This window comes from Caretta caretta, chromosome 3 (assembly GCF_965140235.1).
Source record: "Caretta caretta isolate rCarCar2 chromosome 3, rCarCar1.hap1, whole genome shotgun sequence".
NCBI lineage: Eukaryota > Metazoa > Chordata > Testudines > Cheloniidae > Caretta > Caretta caretta.
The window spans coordinates 141,638,704-141,652,669 of NC_134208.1; the positions used below are offsets into that span (position 1 = coordinate 141,638,704).

Genomic DNA, 13,966 nt, shown 5'->3' on the forward strand with positions numbered 1-13,966 from the left:
TAAATTTGTGACTGAATTCCTTGGGGGAGAACTGTAGGTCTCTTGCTCTGTGTTTTACCTGCATTCTGCCATATATTTCATGTTATGTTATAGCAGTCATGGATGATGATCCAGCACATGTTGTTTGTTTTAAGAACTCTTTCACTGCAGATTTGACAAAATGCAAAGAAGGTACCAATGTGAGATTTCTAAAGGTAGCTACGGAACGTGACTCAAGATTTAAGACTCTGAAGTGCCTTCCGAAATCTGAGCGGGATGGGGTGTGAAACATGCTTTCAAAAATCTTAAAAGAGCAACGCTCCACTGCGGAAACTACAGAACCTGAACCACCAAAAAAGAAAATCAACCTTCTGCTGGTGACATCTGACTGAGATGATGAAAATGAACATGCATTGGTCTGCACTGTTTTGGATTGTTATCGAGCAGAACCAGTCATCAGCATGGATGCACGTCCTCTGGAATGGTGGTTGACGCATGAAGGGAATATGAATCTTTAGCAAATCTGCCCCAAATATCTTGTGATGCCAGCTACAATGCCACGAGAGTGCCTATTCTCACTTTCAGGTGACATTGTAAATAAGAAGCAGGCAGCATTATCTCCTGCAAATGTAAACAAACATGTTTGTCTTAGCAACTGGCTGAACAAGAAGTAGGACTGAGAGGACTTGTAGGCTCTAAAGTTTCGGAGTGTTTTATTTTTGAATGCAGGATTTTTCTACATAATTCTACATTGTAAGTTCAGCTTTCATGATAAAGAGATTGCACTACAGTACTTGTATTAAGTGAATTGAAATACATTTTTACAGTGCAAATATTTAGAATAAAGTGAGCACTGTACACTTGGTATTCTGGGTTGTAATTGAAATCAATATATTTGGAAATATGGAAAACATCCAAAATATTTATATAAATGATATTCTAGTGTTTATCATCATGATTAATCGTGATTAATCTTAATTGCTTGACAGCCCTAATGGTTTTCCTTTTATAAATTTCTATAGCGCCTTTGCCTAGTTGTGTGAAATCAAACAGTTCTAATCACTGACATACAAGAAAAAATTTAAAGTGGCACCTAAAGATTAAAACTTTAAACATACGAATAAACATGCTTCCTTCTAATTAGCAAGGAATTTACTTTTCTGTAATAGGCACTCAAAGTGGAGAAGTGCATAATTTTAAAACAATTTTAATTTAAAAAAAATTAAATCAGAATAGTTCAATAACTGTAAATGAACTTTACACTATCAAATTTAGTTTTTTGCACATTTTCTGTAAATTTGTCTTAAGAGCCCCTTGCACACTCCCAACAACTTGAATCACAAAGTTTTTGAACAAAAACCATCTCTCACACAGTTTAGACAATGTTTATAGCATTATAAAATCATCAGAATCCCTCTTTAATCACTCACTACAACAGCAGCTATAAAGAATACAACATATTTAGGAGTACAAATAATGAGGATGTAAAACCATTTGTGCAAAACTGCATTATTTTTACTGTTTAAGATTTCAGGGAAGTAACACCGCCAGAAGCATGGATACAACAATCAAGACAAAAGTCAGGAAAATTTTACCTTCCATTTTCAAACATCAGGGATTATGTTATGGAGTAAATACTAGATGATAAAGAAAAGTTTGGTGGCACCATGTATAACAGTAATGGCAAGCGTCCTGGAGTTATTGCCAGTTGGATAGAGAGCGGATATAGGTAGAGGTCAAAGTCTTTCAGGAGTAGCAATCAGTTTGGGAGACCAACTCTAACATTTCTTTCCATGCAAGATCTATCCTTCCAGCATCTTTGCTTTGTAGGCTACTAATAATACATGTAAGACTAAGCAGTCTTTTATTGAGGGGAGTGCTTTCTTCCACGCATCTGAAATCTTTAAAATATCTGGATCATTGACTCTCTGGATTTACCTACTCCAATCCATTTAACTGCAAAAAAAGGAAAGGATAACAAAATAGTGTGCACTGTTTTACCATAGAGGAATTCAAACTCTAAGCATGACATTCTAGTAAAGGAGAAAAAAAAAGTTCTGTGGCCTAAGTAGAAGAATGTGTTGTACTGATAGTTGCTATTAGAGAATGACACTTTGCATTTCTGTAGCACCACCACATTCACACATCTTTAAGCACTCTGAAGTGCCTGATCTTGTGCCACCGACTTCAAATGGAGAATGGCCTAAAATAATAATTTCTCAAAACCCTTCTGAAATATGGAAATATCAGTTTTACAGATGGGGAAACTAAGCATATAGAAGTTAAGTGATTTGCTGAAAGGTAACATTCTGTAACAGAACCAAGAATACAACTCATCTCCTAACTTCTAGTCCTATCCTTTGATCATAAAACCATCTTTCCACACAGTAAATAATTTGGTACTAGTTTAGGACAATAGTCTGCCCTCCTTACTAAGGAGTAAGACACTAAATCAGCGTAAGTCCCAAATGAAGTCAATAGACTACTCACAGATGAAAACACTGATAACGTAAGGGTGGCAGAACTGAATCCTTACTATTATAATAACAGTGACTGAAAACAAAAGCTGAATGCAATATTTGATTAAAGTCCTACAAATAGGACTTTTCCTATTGCACAAGAGTTGGGTTTTTTTTAAACATGCAAACAGAACAGTGTGCATGTCAGTATTCAAAATCAGTTGGCAAATTATGATAACCGAGCACTGCAAATTTAGACTACACACATATACTGAAATCGTTGTAGAGGTTAATCCTCTTCTAGATTTTGCAGCTAAAATGAGGCTCAACAGCATTAAAATGTCAAAGTACAAGAGTCACTTTAAAGCTTATAATGCTAGCTCTCTGGGTGTTCATTAAGTCCTTTTTAGCATCAGAAGGTCAAGGGACTTAAATTTAAATTATTTCTATTTCAGATAAGTTTCTTGAAGCAGAAAAGTTTGCTTTACTTACCAGGAATACCAAGCTCCAGTTCTATAAAGCGAACATAGTTCTGTGCATTTACAGGCAGTTCATCAAATGTTCTTGCATTTGATATGTCCGTGTTCCATCCTGGGAATGTCTCATACTGAACCTCTACTTTATTTAAGACTTCCTGGTTTGCTGAGGAAACGAAGAATAAGTACTTATATAGTGAATGTTAAATTATCCAGAAGTTCTACATATTTTTTTTACAGAACCAGTCATACAGCTAGAAGTCATTTTATCAAGCGTCTTGTTTATTGATGGGGAACCTCAGAAAAGGAGCTTGCGTAATATTGCCTGAGCTTGAGAAATACTGCAACCACAATAGTGTGAAATTGTCCATAGTTTAAAGGAGGTGAAATAATGGGAATTCTCTTAATCAGCAGTGGATTTCATTGGCCTACATTATTTTAAACCATGGGTGTCTGTTCAAGAATACTGAAGAGCTTATTACATAGTAGAAAGTTCTGGTATGTTGAAATCGAACCCACTCTAACACAAATTCAGATTTAAGGTGACCGCCATCCCGTATATACCAGTATTTCACAACGGCACAGGTATTAAAAACAGACTTGTATATTGTTGCAAAATGTTGGGACTTATCTTCATTAGCGTGAGGGACTGCCAGAGGCACCCCCTGACTTCTAGTGAGACACATTGCAACTGAGATCAGCTGAGGCACTCGAGCTAGTAGCCCTCTGTATGAAACAGGAGAAGACTGTAGGTGAGACATTCTCAGTGAAGAGCCCTCATCTCAGAGACTCACTTCCCCTATGAAGTTCAAAGAATCCAAGTCTGTTAACATTTAGAACACACTGCAACACTCCTATTTTCCATATCTGAACCCAGCTTCCCAGGTGAATAAAGGTGCAGTGAAGTTAATGCATGTTAGGGACTTCATTTCATATTCTTTTATTTTGAAATTTTATAGGAAAGTTCTGGATGTCAAAATAGATCAACTTAGAAGAATTACATCATGCCTTTTGGAAAAATAAAGCACATTTTAAAGAACTGCTCATGTATTCCCAGGTTTTCAGAAGAATTCAGTAAGGCTAATGCTGAGTGCTTTTGAAAACCCTTTAGTGTCAATCCAGCCAGACCTTTACTAGACAGGCCAACTGCCTTTGTTCTGTCCAAAAACCAGCAAAGTTAACTAAATAAACTATTTGTCAGCTACATCAATAAGAATGTGCTAGGGGACAGCATTAAAAAACAACAACCTACACTAACTAGATGTACTCAATAGCTCAGAATTCCTAAATAGGTACATTTTATTTGTCTGTTACTGGCATTACTTTGTTCTCTAGAAGAGGAACAGAAAATTTCTTACCAATAATTTCCTTTCTGCTAGCAATGTCTCCCACAATTCTTGATGTCTGGGCTGCTCTCCTCTCACTGCAGCTCATGGAGGCGGATCAGAGTTTTGGACCCGCATGTTCTGGCCATGCCACCTTAGCTCCTACTTGCCTCCAGATAAGTTATTCCCAAACTGTAAAACTTTCATAACATTATTAACAAACGTTCTAGAGATAACAAAAATAACTATGTACATTAGACCAAGGAAGATGGTCTTATGGTAACAATTCTGCTTAATATCTGACTCTTGACTCATGAGCCATCCATGGTGAATAGAATTGTGGGAGATGATGCGGCTAGCAGAAAGGAAATAATCAATAAGACATTGTCTGTTCCGCATCCCAGCATCTCCCACAATTCCTGACGTTTAGGAAGTAGAGAGCAGTGAACAGATGTAGAGAGGGTTATAGAAAAAGGTCAGAAAAAGGAAAATTGTATCCCTACCCTAAATATTTTCCTCAAAGGCCAAAATCATATCCGGGCAAGCACCTGCAGCACTTTCCTGCCAAAGGATGCCTCTGCAGAGGATAGGATGTGCAGTGCGTGATAAAGGTGCATTTGACCTGGTGGCTGCCTTACAAATTTCTGTTGTGAATTCATTACCTCTTTCTGCCCACGAGGTCATCAGGGATCGCATGGAGTGTGCTCAGATTCCTTCTAGAACTAGGATCTCTGATGCCTTGTATGTTTCCACAATGCATAGTCTAACCCACCAAGTAGTAGAGGACTTGGAAGCTCCTAGTCCTTGGAATTTTGGCTGAAAGGATATAAACAGAACACCTGATCTCCTTATGGAGTCCGTACCTTTGAGGTACATTTTCAGAACCCTTTGGGCACCTAAGGTGTGCCACATCTCCTCAGTGAGATGCTGTGGCCTTGGACAGAATGAAGGTAGAATCACCTCTTGGGAAGAGCGGAAAGACCACCTCACCTTCAGGGAAAAATTATTTGAGTTCTGACCACCACCTTGTCCTCATGAAACACGCAGTAAGATTCCTGCATAGGGAGCGCTGATAGCTCCAACACTTGTCTGGCGGGACGCGAAGGCTATCAGAAAGCAAGTTGTGATGGACAAATAAAATGCTGACATTGACGTCAAGGGAACCACGGGACCCTTTGTCAGGGCTCTCTGTACAACTGGCCCACTTGGGAAAAGAGAGGTCTAATTGCTGGCTTGGATAACTGGATCGCCCTAAGCAATCTGGCTACCTGGGGGTTCTCTGCCAGAGAACTTGGGAATTATATGAATATCACACAATTAAGGGAAGACACCAGACATGCAGTGGTGCTAGGTTAGAGACCTTTGTCAAAGCCTTTTTGAAAAAAAGGCAAGAATTCTGGTTGTCTTGGATTTCTAGGGTTTGCTTCACATTCCTGGCATCAGCTGCAAAACTAGGTCCCAGGAGAGGAGTATGCTTTCAAGTCAGTACTCTTCTAGAAGAAAGAAGTGTTCTGTTGGTTTTGGAGGACAGACACAATGATACCACTGCTTCCCTTTCAATAACCAGGCTATTAGATGCAGCTAATTTGGTTACAGATGAAGAAGAGGACCTTGTGAGAGGATGCCTCGTCTCTTTGGGAGCTGCAGTGGTGGTCCCAATTTCAGCTCTCTCAGGTCCGAAAAACCAGGGTCTCCTTGACCAATGGGGCGTTACCAATATTACTGTCACCTGTTCTTATTTTATTTTCTAGACCACCTTCCCTAATAATGAGAAGGGTGGAAATGCACAGAGGAGGCCCTATGGCCATTTGTGTGATTTGGAATCTGTCCTCAGGGAAGTTGGGGTCTATTTCCCTAGTGAAGTACTTTAGTCTCTTTGAATTCATGTGGTTTATGAATAGGTTGGTCGAGAGCAGGCTGAATGACTGGACAATTTGAAGACTTCCTGATTCATGCACCACTTGGAGTGGTTCACTTTGCTCCTGTTGAGCCAGTCCACCTTCTGGTTCAGATCTCCCTTTATGTGAGCTGCCCTGAGGGAGAGGAAAGTATGCTCTTCCCTCTGCATGATTTCCTTTGCTTCAGCATGTTGCACTGCCCTTCTTGTTACCACCTTGGTCATAGACATGTGACAGTGATGGTGGTGTCTGACCTAATCAGGACTGGTTTCCTTCTAAGCTGAACTGGAACATTTGTAGCACCAGCTTGACAGCTCTTAGTTCTAGAAGGTTTATGTTATAGGTCCCTTCCTCCAGGTTCCAGATGTCTTGAGCTATTTGGGACCCCAGGTGTGCTCCCCAGTCCTCCAGCCTGGTACTGGTTGTGAGGATCAGGGGAATCTGGAAGGCGTATGAGCACCCTTGCAGGTACTGCCCTAGGTTGACTACCATTTTAAGGAGTTGATCACCTGTGCCAGAACCCTTACTTGATCTTTCAAGCATTCTGGGAAGTAGTACCATACATTTAAGATGAAGCCTGGAAGGCTTCTGATGCGTGATTGTGCCCAAGAAGGCTCAGTGCAATGGCTAGCCTCTTGCAGTTCTAAAACAATGTGAGGAAGTCTTGAATTTTCTGGAACCTCTCTAGAGATGGATGTATCCTTGCCATCAAAGTATCTGTGTCCATTTCCAAGTGAGTTATTTGCGTGGACAGATTCAAGGAACTTTTCTTGACATTGATAATAAAGCCATGAGCCTGCAGATTCAAGGTCAGAGACATAGCTCTGTGTGCAGCTGCTGGGGATGGAGCTCTGGTTAAGACGTCATATAGGAAGGGATACATGTGGATCCCCTGTGACCTGAGTTTGCTATGATTATCTCAAACATCTCTGTAAAGACCTAGGGGGGCAAGGACAAGCCTAATCAGAGATATTGATAATACCTCCTGCCATAAGCAAACCTTACAAACCTGCAATGGCATTGTCTGATAGGGATGTGGAGGTATGCATCCACCAGATTCACTGAAGTCAGAATGGCCCCCTGGCCTGACATTGTAGAGGCTAGGGTCTTCATCTGGAACTTTGTTTTCTTTATCCACTTGTTGAGCTTTTTGATATCTATAACAGATTCCCCCGTACCACTTCTCAACAATAAGGAAGATGGAGTAGAACCCTAAGAATCTTTCTTCTCAGGAAACACTCTCTATTACTCCCATATCCAGGTGGTGAGAAATCTCATTCTGGATTAGACTGCACTTTACAGGATCATTCAAGATTGGGGACTCGATGAAAAATGGATTGGGTGGAGCCCATAACTTGAAATATTTCTGACTCACTATATATCTTCCCGACCCACTGGTCCATCCATGGTCAAAGTAACCCATTCCTCCAGGGCTTTCTTCCCAAGCCACAGTTCCAAGCCTTTTCTCTGGAGAACCTGCTGTCTTTCTGCTGTTATTTCCACAAGGGATGAAGGCTGAAAGGAATGCCTTTGCCTGATGGCCAGCCTGTACTTTCTCTCAGAAGCATGGTGTGGCATTCGAGAGGACTGTTTAGATCTTGCGGCATTGTCTGCCACTACCTTGTCTAGCTTCTCTCAGAAGGCTTCCCATGAATTTGGCAGAGCACTGAACTTGCTTCAAGTGGCTATCCATCTTCCAGGGATGGTACCATAGGAGGCACCTGGTCACTGAGCTGGAGGCCATGGCTTTGTCCAAGAATGTCATTGCTTCTTGACGCTGTTGCCAGGGAAGCTTTCTTTAAAACAGAGCCAAAGTCAGGGTGATTTTGATACTTGAGGGCTCCAAGATCTTCCAGTCAGGAGAAAGATGCTCTCACAAAACAAGCAGCTGCTAAGAGTGTCCTGAGGGAGGCTGAGACGACCTCAAAAATCTTTGCGAGAAAAATGGAGGCAACTCTCTGTGGGGTCTTTAGAACTCCACTTCTAAGGGGATAACTATATATTTAACCAGGGATACGATGCAGCATCAACCTTTGGTATCTCCGTAATCAGGACTTTTGGTTCCTGAATCTTATAGAATATAAGATCATTTCTGTTAATGTGCTTGCCCTTGTCTGGCTTATCTCATACATTCTCCTATACTCCTCCTTTGAGGAAGTAATTGGGAATCACAGCCTCGGGAGGATTTTGAGGGGAGAAATTTGCTCAGGGGCTTACTCTTGGAATTGGCCTTTAATTTCTCAGGGGGAAAAGCTTTGCCAAGTCTTTCCCTGGTCCTGATTGAAGACAAAGTCCAACAATTCACCATTCTCTGTGGAGGAGGGAAGGAAAAGGTGTCAGAGGAGTCATACCTTTTAGATCTTCTACACCTTTCCTTACCCTTTTCCCACTTTGATTTATTAGCTTTTTTAGCTTGCTTTGAGAGCTTACAAGCTCTGTCACAGCTTTGGGGAGGCCTTTTGCAGCTAGCCGTGCTGAGAGCCTGAAATCCTCTTCTGAGAGCTCTTTCTGAGTCCTCACCTGCTGGGTCCAATTCCGTCATGGAAGGGGAAGGGGAACCCTTTCCAAAGCCCTCCTGGCCAAACTAGGAAGGATAGAGAGTGTGCTTCTGAGCTCTGCTTCTTTTCCCAGGGTGCTCTAGACCAATTTTAGAATGGCGTAGGGGGGAGTGAGACACTGCAAGTCTGCCTTTTGTTCCCCAGGGGGCCCCTGGGGCTACCCAGAGTTGACTGAGGTCCTCCTCATCCTTAGAGTTCTTCCCTGCTCTGCCCATAGACTCCTGGTCCATTTTTCCGACGTTGGAGCTGCAGATGCTCAGGTGGGTAGAGGAGGAGTACAATTCAACATCTGCTGAGCTTGCAGTCTCACAGATGGAGCACCATTTGGATTTCATTTGTTGCTTTTTAGACTGCTCTACTATATCTGGAAGGTGCAGAGGAGCCAAAATGGAGCACTGCAGCTGATGTTCCAGGTGTTCCAACATCTGGCTAAAAATGGCCTAGGGGAGTAGGGGCAGGGAGGAAGATCACTATTCACTACTGCCCCAAATTTTGACAAAAAAGCACCCCCTTTAGGCAGATGTGAAGGCAGCAGCTGTAAAAACCGCCATCCATATGCTGCCACAGAGAAACAGAAACTAGAAGCAAGCAGGAGTTGAGAGGGGGTGGCCTGACCATAAGGCTCTAAAACTCTGATCCGCCTCCATGAACTGCAGAGAAGAGCGCATCCCAGATGTCAAGAATTGTGGACTGCAGAAAAAAAAAATTCAAAACTATACTGGAATAAGCTGATCAATAACTATCCAAAGGAGATATTTAATAATCATGAGATAAAGTCATCAAGTAGAGTTTCTAAGCCTTTTCTTTAAAACATTTTGTATCACATATCTGTAAGTCATCACGTATGTGGTAGTGATTTCCTTATACATGATTCATGCAATTACATTCGATCATCTCACCTGCTACTAATTAATCTTTACCAATACTACATTAAAACCCCCCCAAGCAGCTTCAAAACATTCTTCAGGTAATAACTTCTGAGCTTTAGTACTAGAACTATACACACACTAAAAAGTGAAAATTCCTAGCTCTCTCATTCCAGGGATAGACGCAGCCATCAATATCTGGAGATATTTTTCCATGCATAGTAATATTGCATTTTTAAAGTTTAATACTATTTTGAATAATTTATAGTATCTAAATGTATTCGTTCCCTCTGAGACTTGTACAGTTAGATTCATGTAATAAATCAGGCTGAATTAAAGGTAGCAAAATAATAAATAGTATCAAGAGTAAAAAAAATTAGGCATTTTAAAATTATTTTTTCTGCAAAATGTTTGGCAGCTATAAGAGCTACAGGATGCAGTAACTTTTTAGGCACTCGTTGAGATGACATGTATGGCTTTGGCACTTGTGCAATCACAAGCTCATGAGGCACAGAAGTTTTATCTACATGTACACCCTTTTCAAAGTACTCTGAACACTTTATGACCTCTCAACACAGTAATTATAAAACAGACTCACCAGGAAAATGAGGTATGATTTCACCATTTAGTATGTAAGCAACTCCAACTTTGATTTCTGGAAATACATCCAAGATATCCAATTTTGTTACAGCCAATCTATTTTTTTTTTAAAGAAAAACAAAAACAAAAACAACAAGCCCTTCCTCTGTTAATGGCATTTTATAGACTCTGAGTTATTGGGCTAAAACTTAACTACATTTCTTTCCACTTGTCACATGCAAAATTAAGCTCCTAAGCAACTATGAATCAAATCAGGAATAATTTTAGTATGTTTAATAACCGGAAGTTGGAATTATAATTTCTATTGTTTTTCATTGTTTTAAAACAAAGTTCAAGTCAATAAAGAAAGATACAAACAAGAAAGCTGTTGGACTGATACCAAATCTATTGAAATAAATGGGAGCCTCTGGACCAGATCCTGAATTATGCCCTATGAAAAGATCATAATTCAAGGGACAGATTTCCCCCTCTCTTAAACAGAATGAATTGTCTACAGTTTTAGTGGAACAATTACAGTGGATGTGAAGCTGGATAGGAGTCAACAGTGTGTCCTTGTTGCCAAGAAAGCTAACGGCATATTGGGCTACACTAGTGGGAGCATTGCCAGCAGATCGAGGGAAGTGATTATTCCTCTCTATTCAGCACTGGTGAGGTCATATCTGAAGTACTGTGTCCAATTTTGGGCCCTCCACTATAGAAAGGATATGGACAAATTACAGCGAGTCCAGCGGAGGGCATATGGGGTTGAGGCACATGACTTAGGAGGAGAGGCTGAGGGAACTGGGCTAATTTAGTCTGCAGAAGAGTGAGGGGGGATTTGATAGCAGCCTTCAACTACCTGAAGGAGGGTTCCAAAGAGGATGGAGCTAGGCTGTTCTCAGTGGTGGCAGATAACAGAACAAGGAGCCGTGGTCTCAATTTGCAGTGGGCAAGGTCTAGGTTGGATATTAGGAAACACTATTTCACTAGGAGGGTGGTGAAGCACTGGAATGAGTTACCTAGGGAGGTGGTGGAATCTCCATCCTTAGAGGTTTTGAAGGCCTGGCTTGACAAAGGCCTGGCTGGGATGATTTAGTTGGTGATGGTCCTGCTTTGAGCAGGGGGTTGGAATAGATGACCTCCTGAGGTCTCTTCCAACCCTAATCTTCTATGATTGTAATTACATAGGTTGCTCTGTTTACTTTTTGACTTTCAATAGTCACATTAACATCTCTCACAGAAAGCAACAGGACAATTACATAGATTGAATGAGATGAAAATAAATGCTGTGAGCAAAGGAGCCAAGAACGGTAGAACAATATATTTTATGATCACTTCCATATTTTGTTATTTTAAATGTGTGACTGACAAATTGTGAGTTAATCGAGTGCGCTAATTAAAAAGTCCACAAAAAACTTAGCTATACATCAAATGACTTCACTAAGTAACAAATATGTGGTGATAGCATTAACTGATTTTGGATAAATTTAGTTCAAATGAGATAAAACAATCCTGGTCTAATGCAGTGGTTCCCAAACTTATTCTGCCGCTTGTGCACAAAAAGCCCCTGCTGGGCCGGTTTGTTTACCTGCCGCGTCCGCAGGTTCGGCCGATCACGGCTCCCAGTGGCCGGGGTTTGCTGCTCCAGGCCAATGGGAGCTGCTGGAAACAGCGACCAGTGCGTCCCTCGGCCCTCGCTGCTTCCAGCAGCTCCCATTGGCCTGGAGCAGCAAACCCCGGCCACTGGGAGCCGTGATCGGCCGAACCTGTGGCTACAGCAGGTAAAACAAACCGGCCCGGCCCAGCAGGGGCTTTCCCTGCTTAAGTGGGAGAACAAGTTTGGGAACCACTGGTCTAATGAATGGCTTCTAATGTATTTGTTCAGCAAGCTGTTATAAAACAGAGCTGAAATTAAACATTAAAAGCACTATTCAAACATGTAACTAGATCAGGGGTGAAAGTAAGGGGGTACCGGAAAAAGGTAGCCACCAGTACTGGCCTGTACTGCTGACTTTAAAGCACTGCCACAGCAGCTTTAACATTGCTGCCCCTTTTGCACCCCCTGATCGGTGGCCATGCCGGGTCCCTACCAGCAGGGCTGCCAATGGGGTGGCGCAAAGGGGCAGTGACGACCCGGCAGGGCCGCCGCTGTGGGGGGCGCAAAAGGGGCAGCAACATTGCTGCCCCTTTTGCCCCCCAGCCGCCACCGAAGAGTGCGGAAAGAAGTAGCTGCCCCAGGGCCGCGATTTAAAAGGGCCCTGGGGCTCCGGCTGCTGCTGCTACCGCAGCAGTGCCAGCCGGAGCCCCGGGCCCTTTTAAATCACTGCTGGAGCCCCAGGCAGCCCGGGCCAGGGAGCGCAGATGGACTGGCTGGGGGATGCTGACCCCCATCCCCGCCCCTTCAGCCCGAGGTCCCGCCTGCCCCTTCCAGGTTGGCCAGAGCAGCCCTGTACCGGTAAGAACTGCATTTTACTTTCACCCCTAAACTAGATGCACAGATAACATTTAAAAAGTTGCCCAGATTTGGTTATTTGTCCAAAAGTAGGCAAGGACAAGGAAAATGAATGGGAAAATTTAAATAAAGATTTACATCTACACTGGTCCACCTTTTATGCTAGACAGTTTCATCTAAGCTTTATTTCAATGCTCCTTGATTTTTTAAATTAAAAATTTCTCAGAGGTAATTTGCAGTTTTAAATTGAAAATTTTGTATTCATTTAAATCTACTCCTTGGCATCTAGTACCATTGGCTATTATATATTAAGGCTCCCCAGCTCTGGAATCATAAAAGTGCCGGCAGATGCAGTTTTGTTTTGTTTTTAAAAGAGGGAGGAGTGGGAGAGAAGTGCTAAGTAATGTAAACCAAATGCAAGCAGTTCTTGGAATTGCATGAATAGCGAGTCACTGTGTACTTTTATTAGGGAGACAGGTAGGGAAAACTTTAAAAAGTTATGTGAATCACTGAAATATAGATAGATAACACAAATTCCAGGGGGGGTGGGGGGAGGAAGGTATTTTAACCTCCATGCAGTTTTTCTGTACTTGTATTTTTCAGAGCCATTTCTGCTGCTAGTTGTGTGTTAAAAAATTCTACGTCATGGGGAAGCAACTCCGAAGAGTGGGGACAGGGAGAAAATGAAAGATGTGTTCAGAATATCAGGGAATCCCATCTGAGACTGACAAGATATGATTAAGTATATTTTTTAAAAACAACTTGCAAATATGTGATATTTCCAGTGTCTTCTGACATTAGCACTAACTATACACTATACTGACAAGTAAGACTAATATTAAAAAGAAAAGGAGTACTTGTGGCACCTTAGAGACTAACCAATTTATTTGAGCATGAGCTTTCGTGAGCTACAGCTCACTTCATCAGATGTTTACCGTGGAAACTGCAGCAGACTTTATATACATACAGAGAATATGAAACAATACCTCCTCCCACCCCACTGTCCTGCTGGTAATAGCTTATCTAAAGTGATCAACAGGTGGGCCATTTCCAGCACAAATCCAGGTTTTCTCACCCTCCACCCCCCACACAAATTCACTCTCCTGCTGGTGCTAGCCCATCCAAAGTGACAACTCTTTGCATAATCAAGTCGGGCTATTTCCTGCATAGATCAAGGTTTTCTCACATCCCCCCACCCCCATACACACACAAACTCACTCTCCTGCTGGTAATAGCTCATCTAAACTGACCACTCTCCAAGTTTAAATCCAAGTTAAACCAGAACATCTGGGGGGGGGGGGGGGTAGGAAAAAACAAGAAGAAACAGGCTACCTTGCATAATGACTTAGCCACTCCCAGTCTCTATTTAAGCCT

General features: G+C 41.9%; 1 protein-coding gene across 1 annotated transcript in view; it reads right to left on the bottom strand.

The window, feature by feature from the left end:
* Positions 1-1,345: 1,345 nt before the first annotated feature.
* The window catches only part of ADSS2 (adenylosuccinate synthase 2), a 48,958-nt gene continuing 36,337 nt past the window's right edge, over positions 1,346-13,966 (bottom strand). Inside the window, 3 exon segments of the mRNA XM_075126966.1 lie at positions 1,346-1,935; positions 2,931-3,080; positions 10,160-10,257. Of these exon segments, the coding sequence (XP_074983067.1) occupies positions 1,883-1,935; positions 2,931-3,080; positions 10,160-10,257 (301 nt within the window). The 3' untranslated portion in view covers positions 1,346-1,882.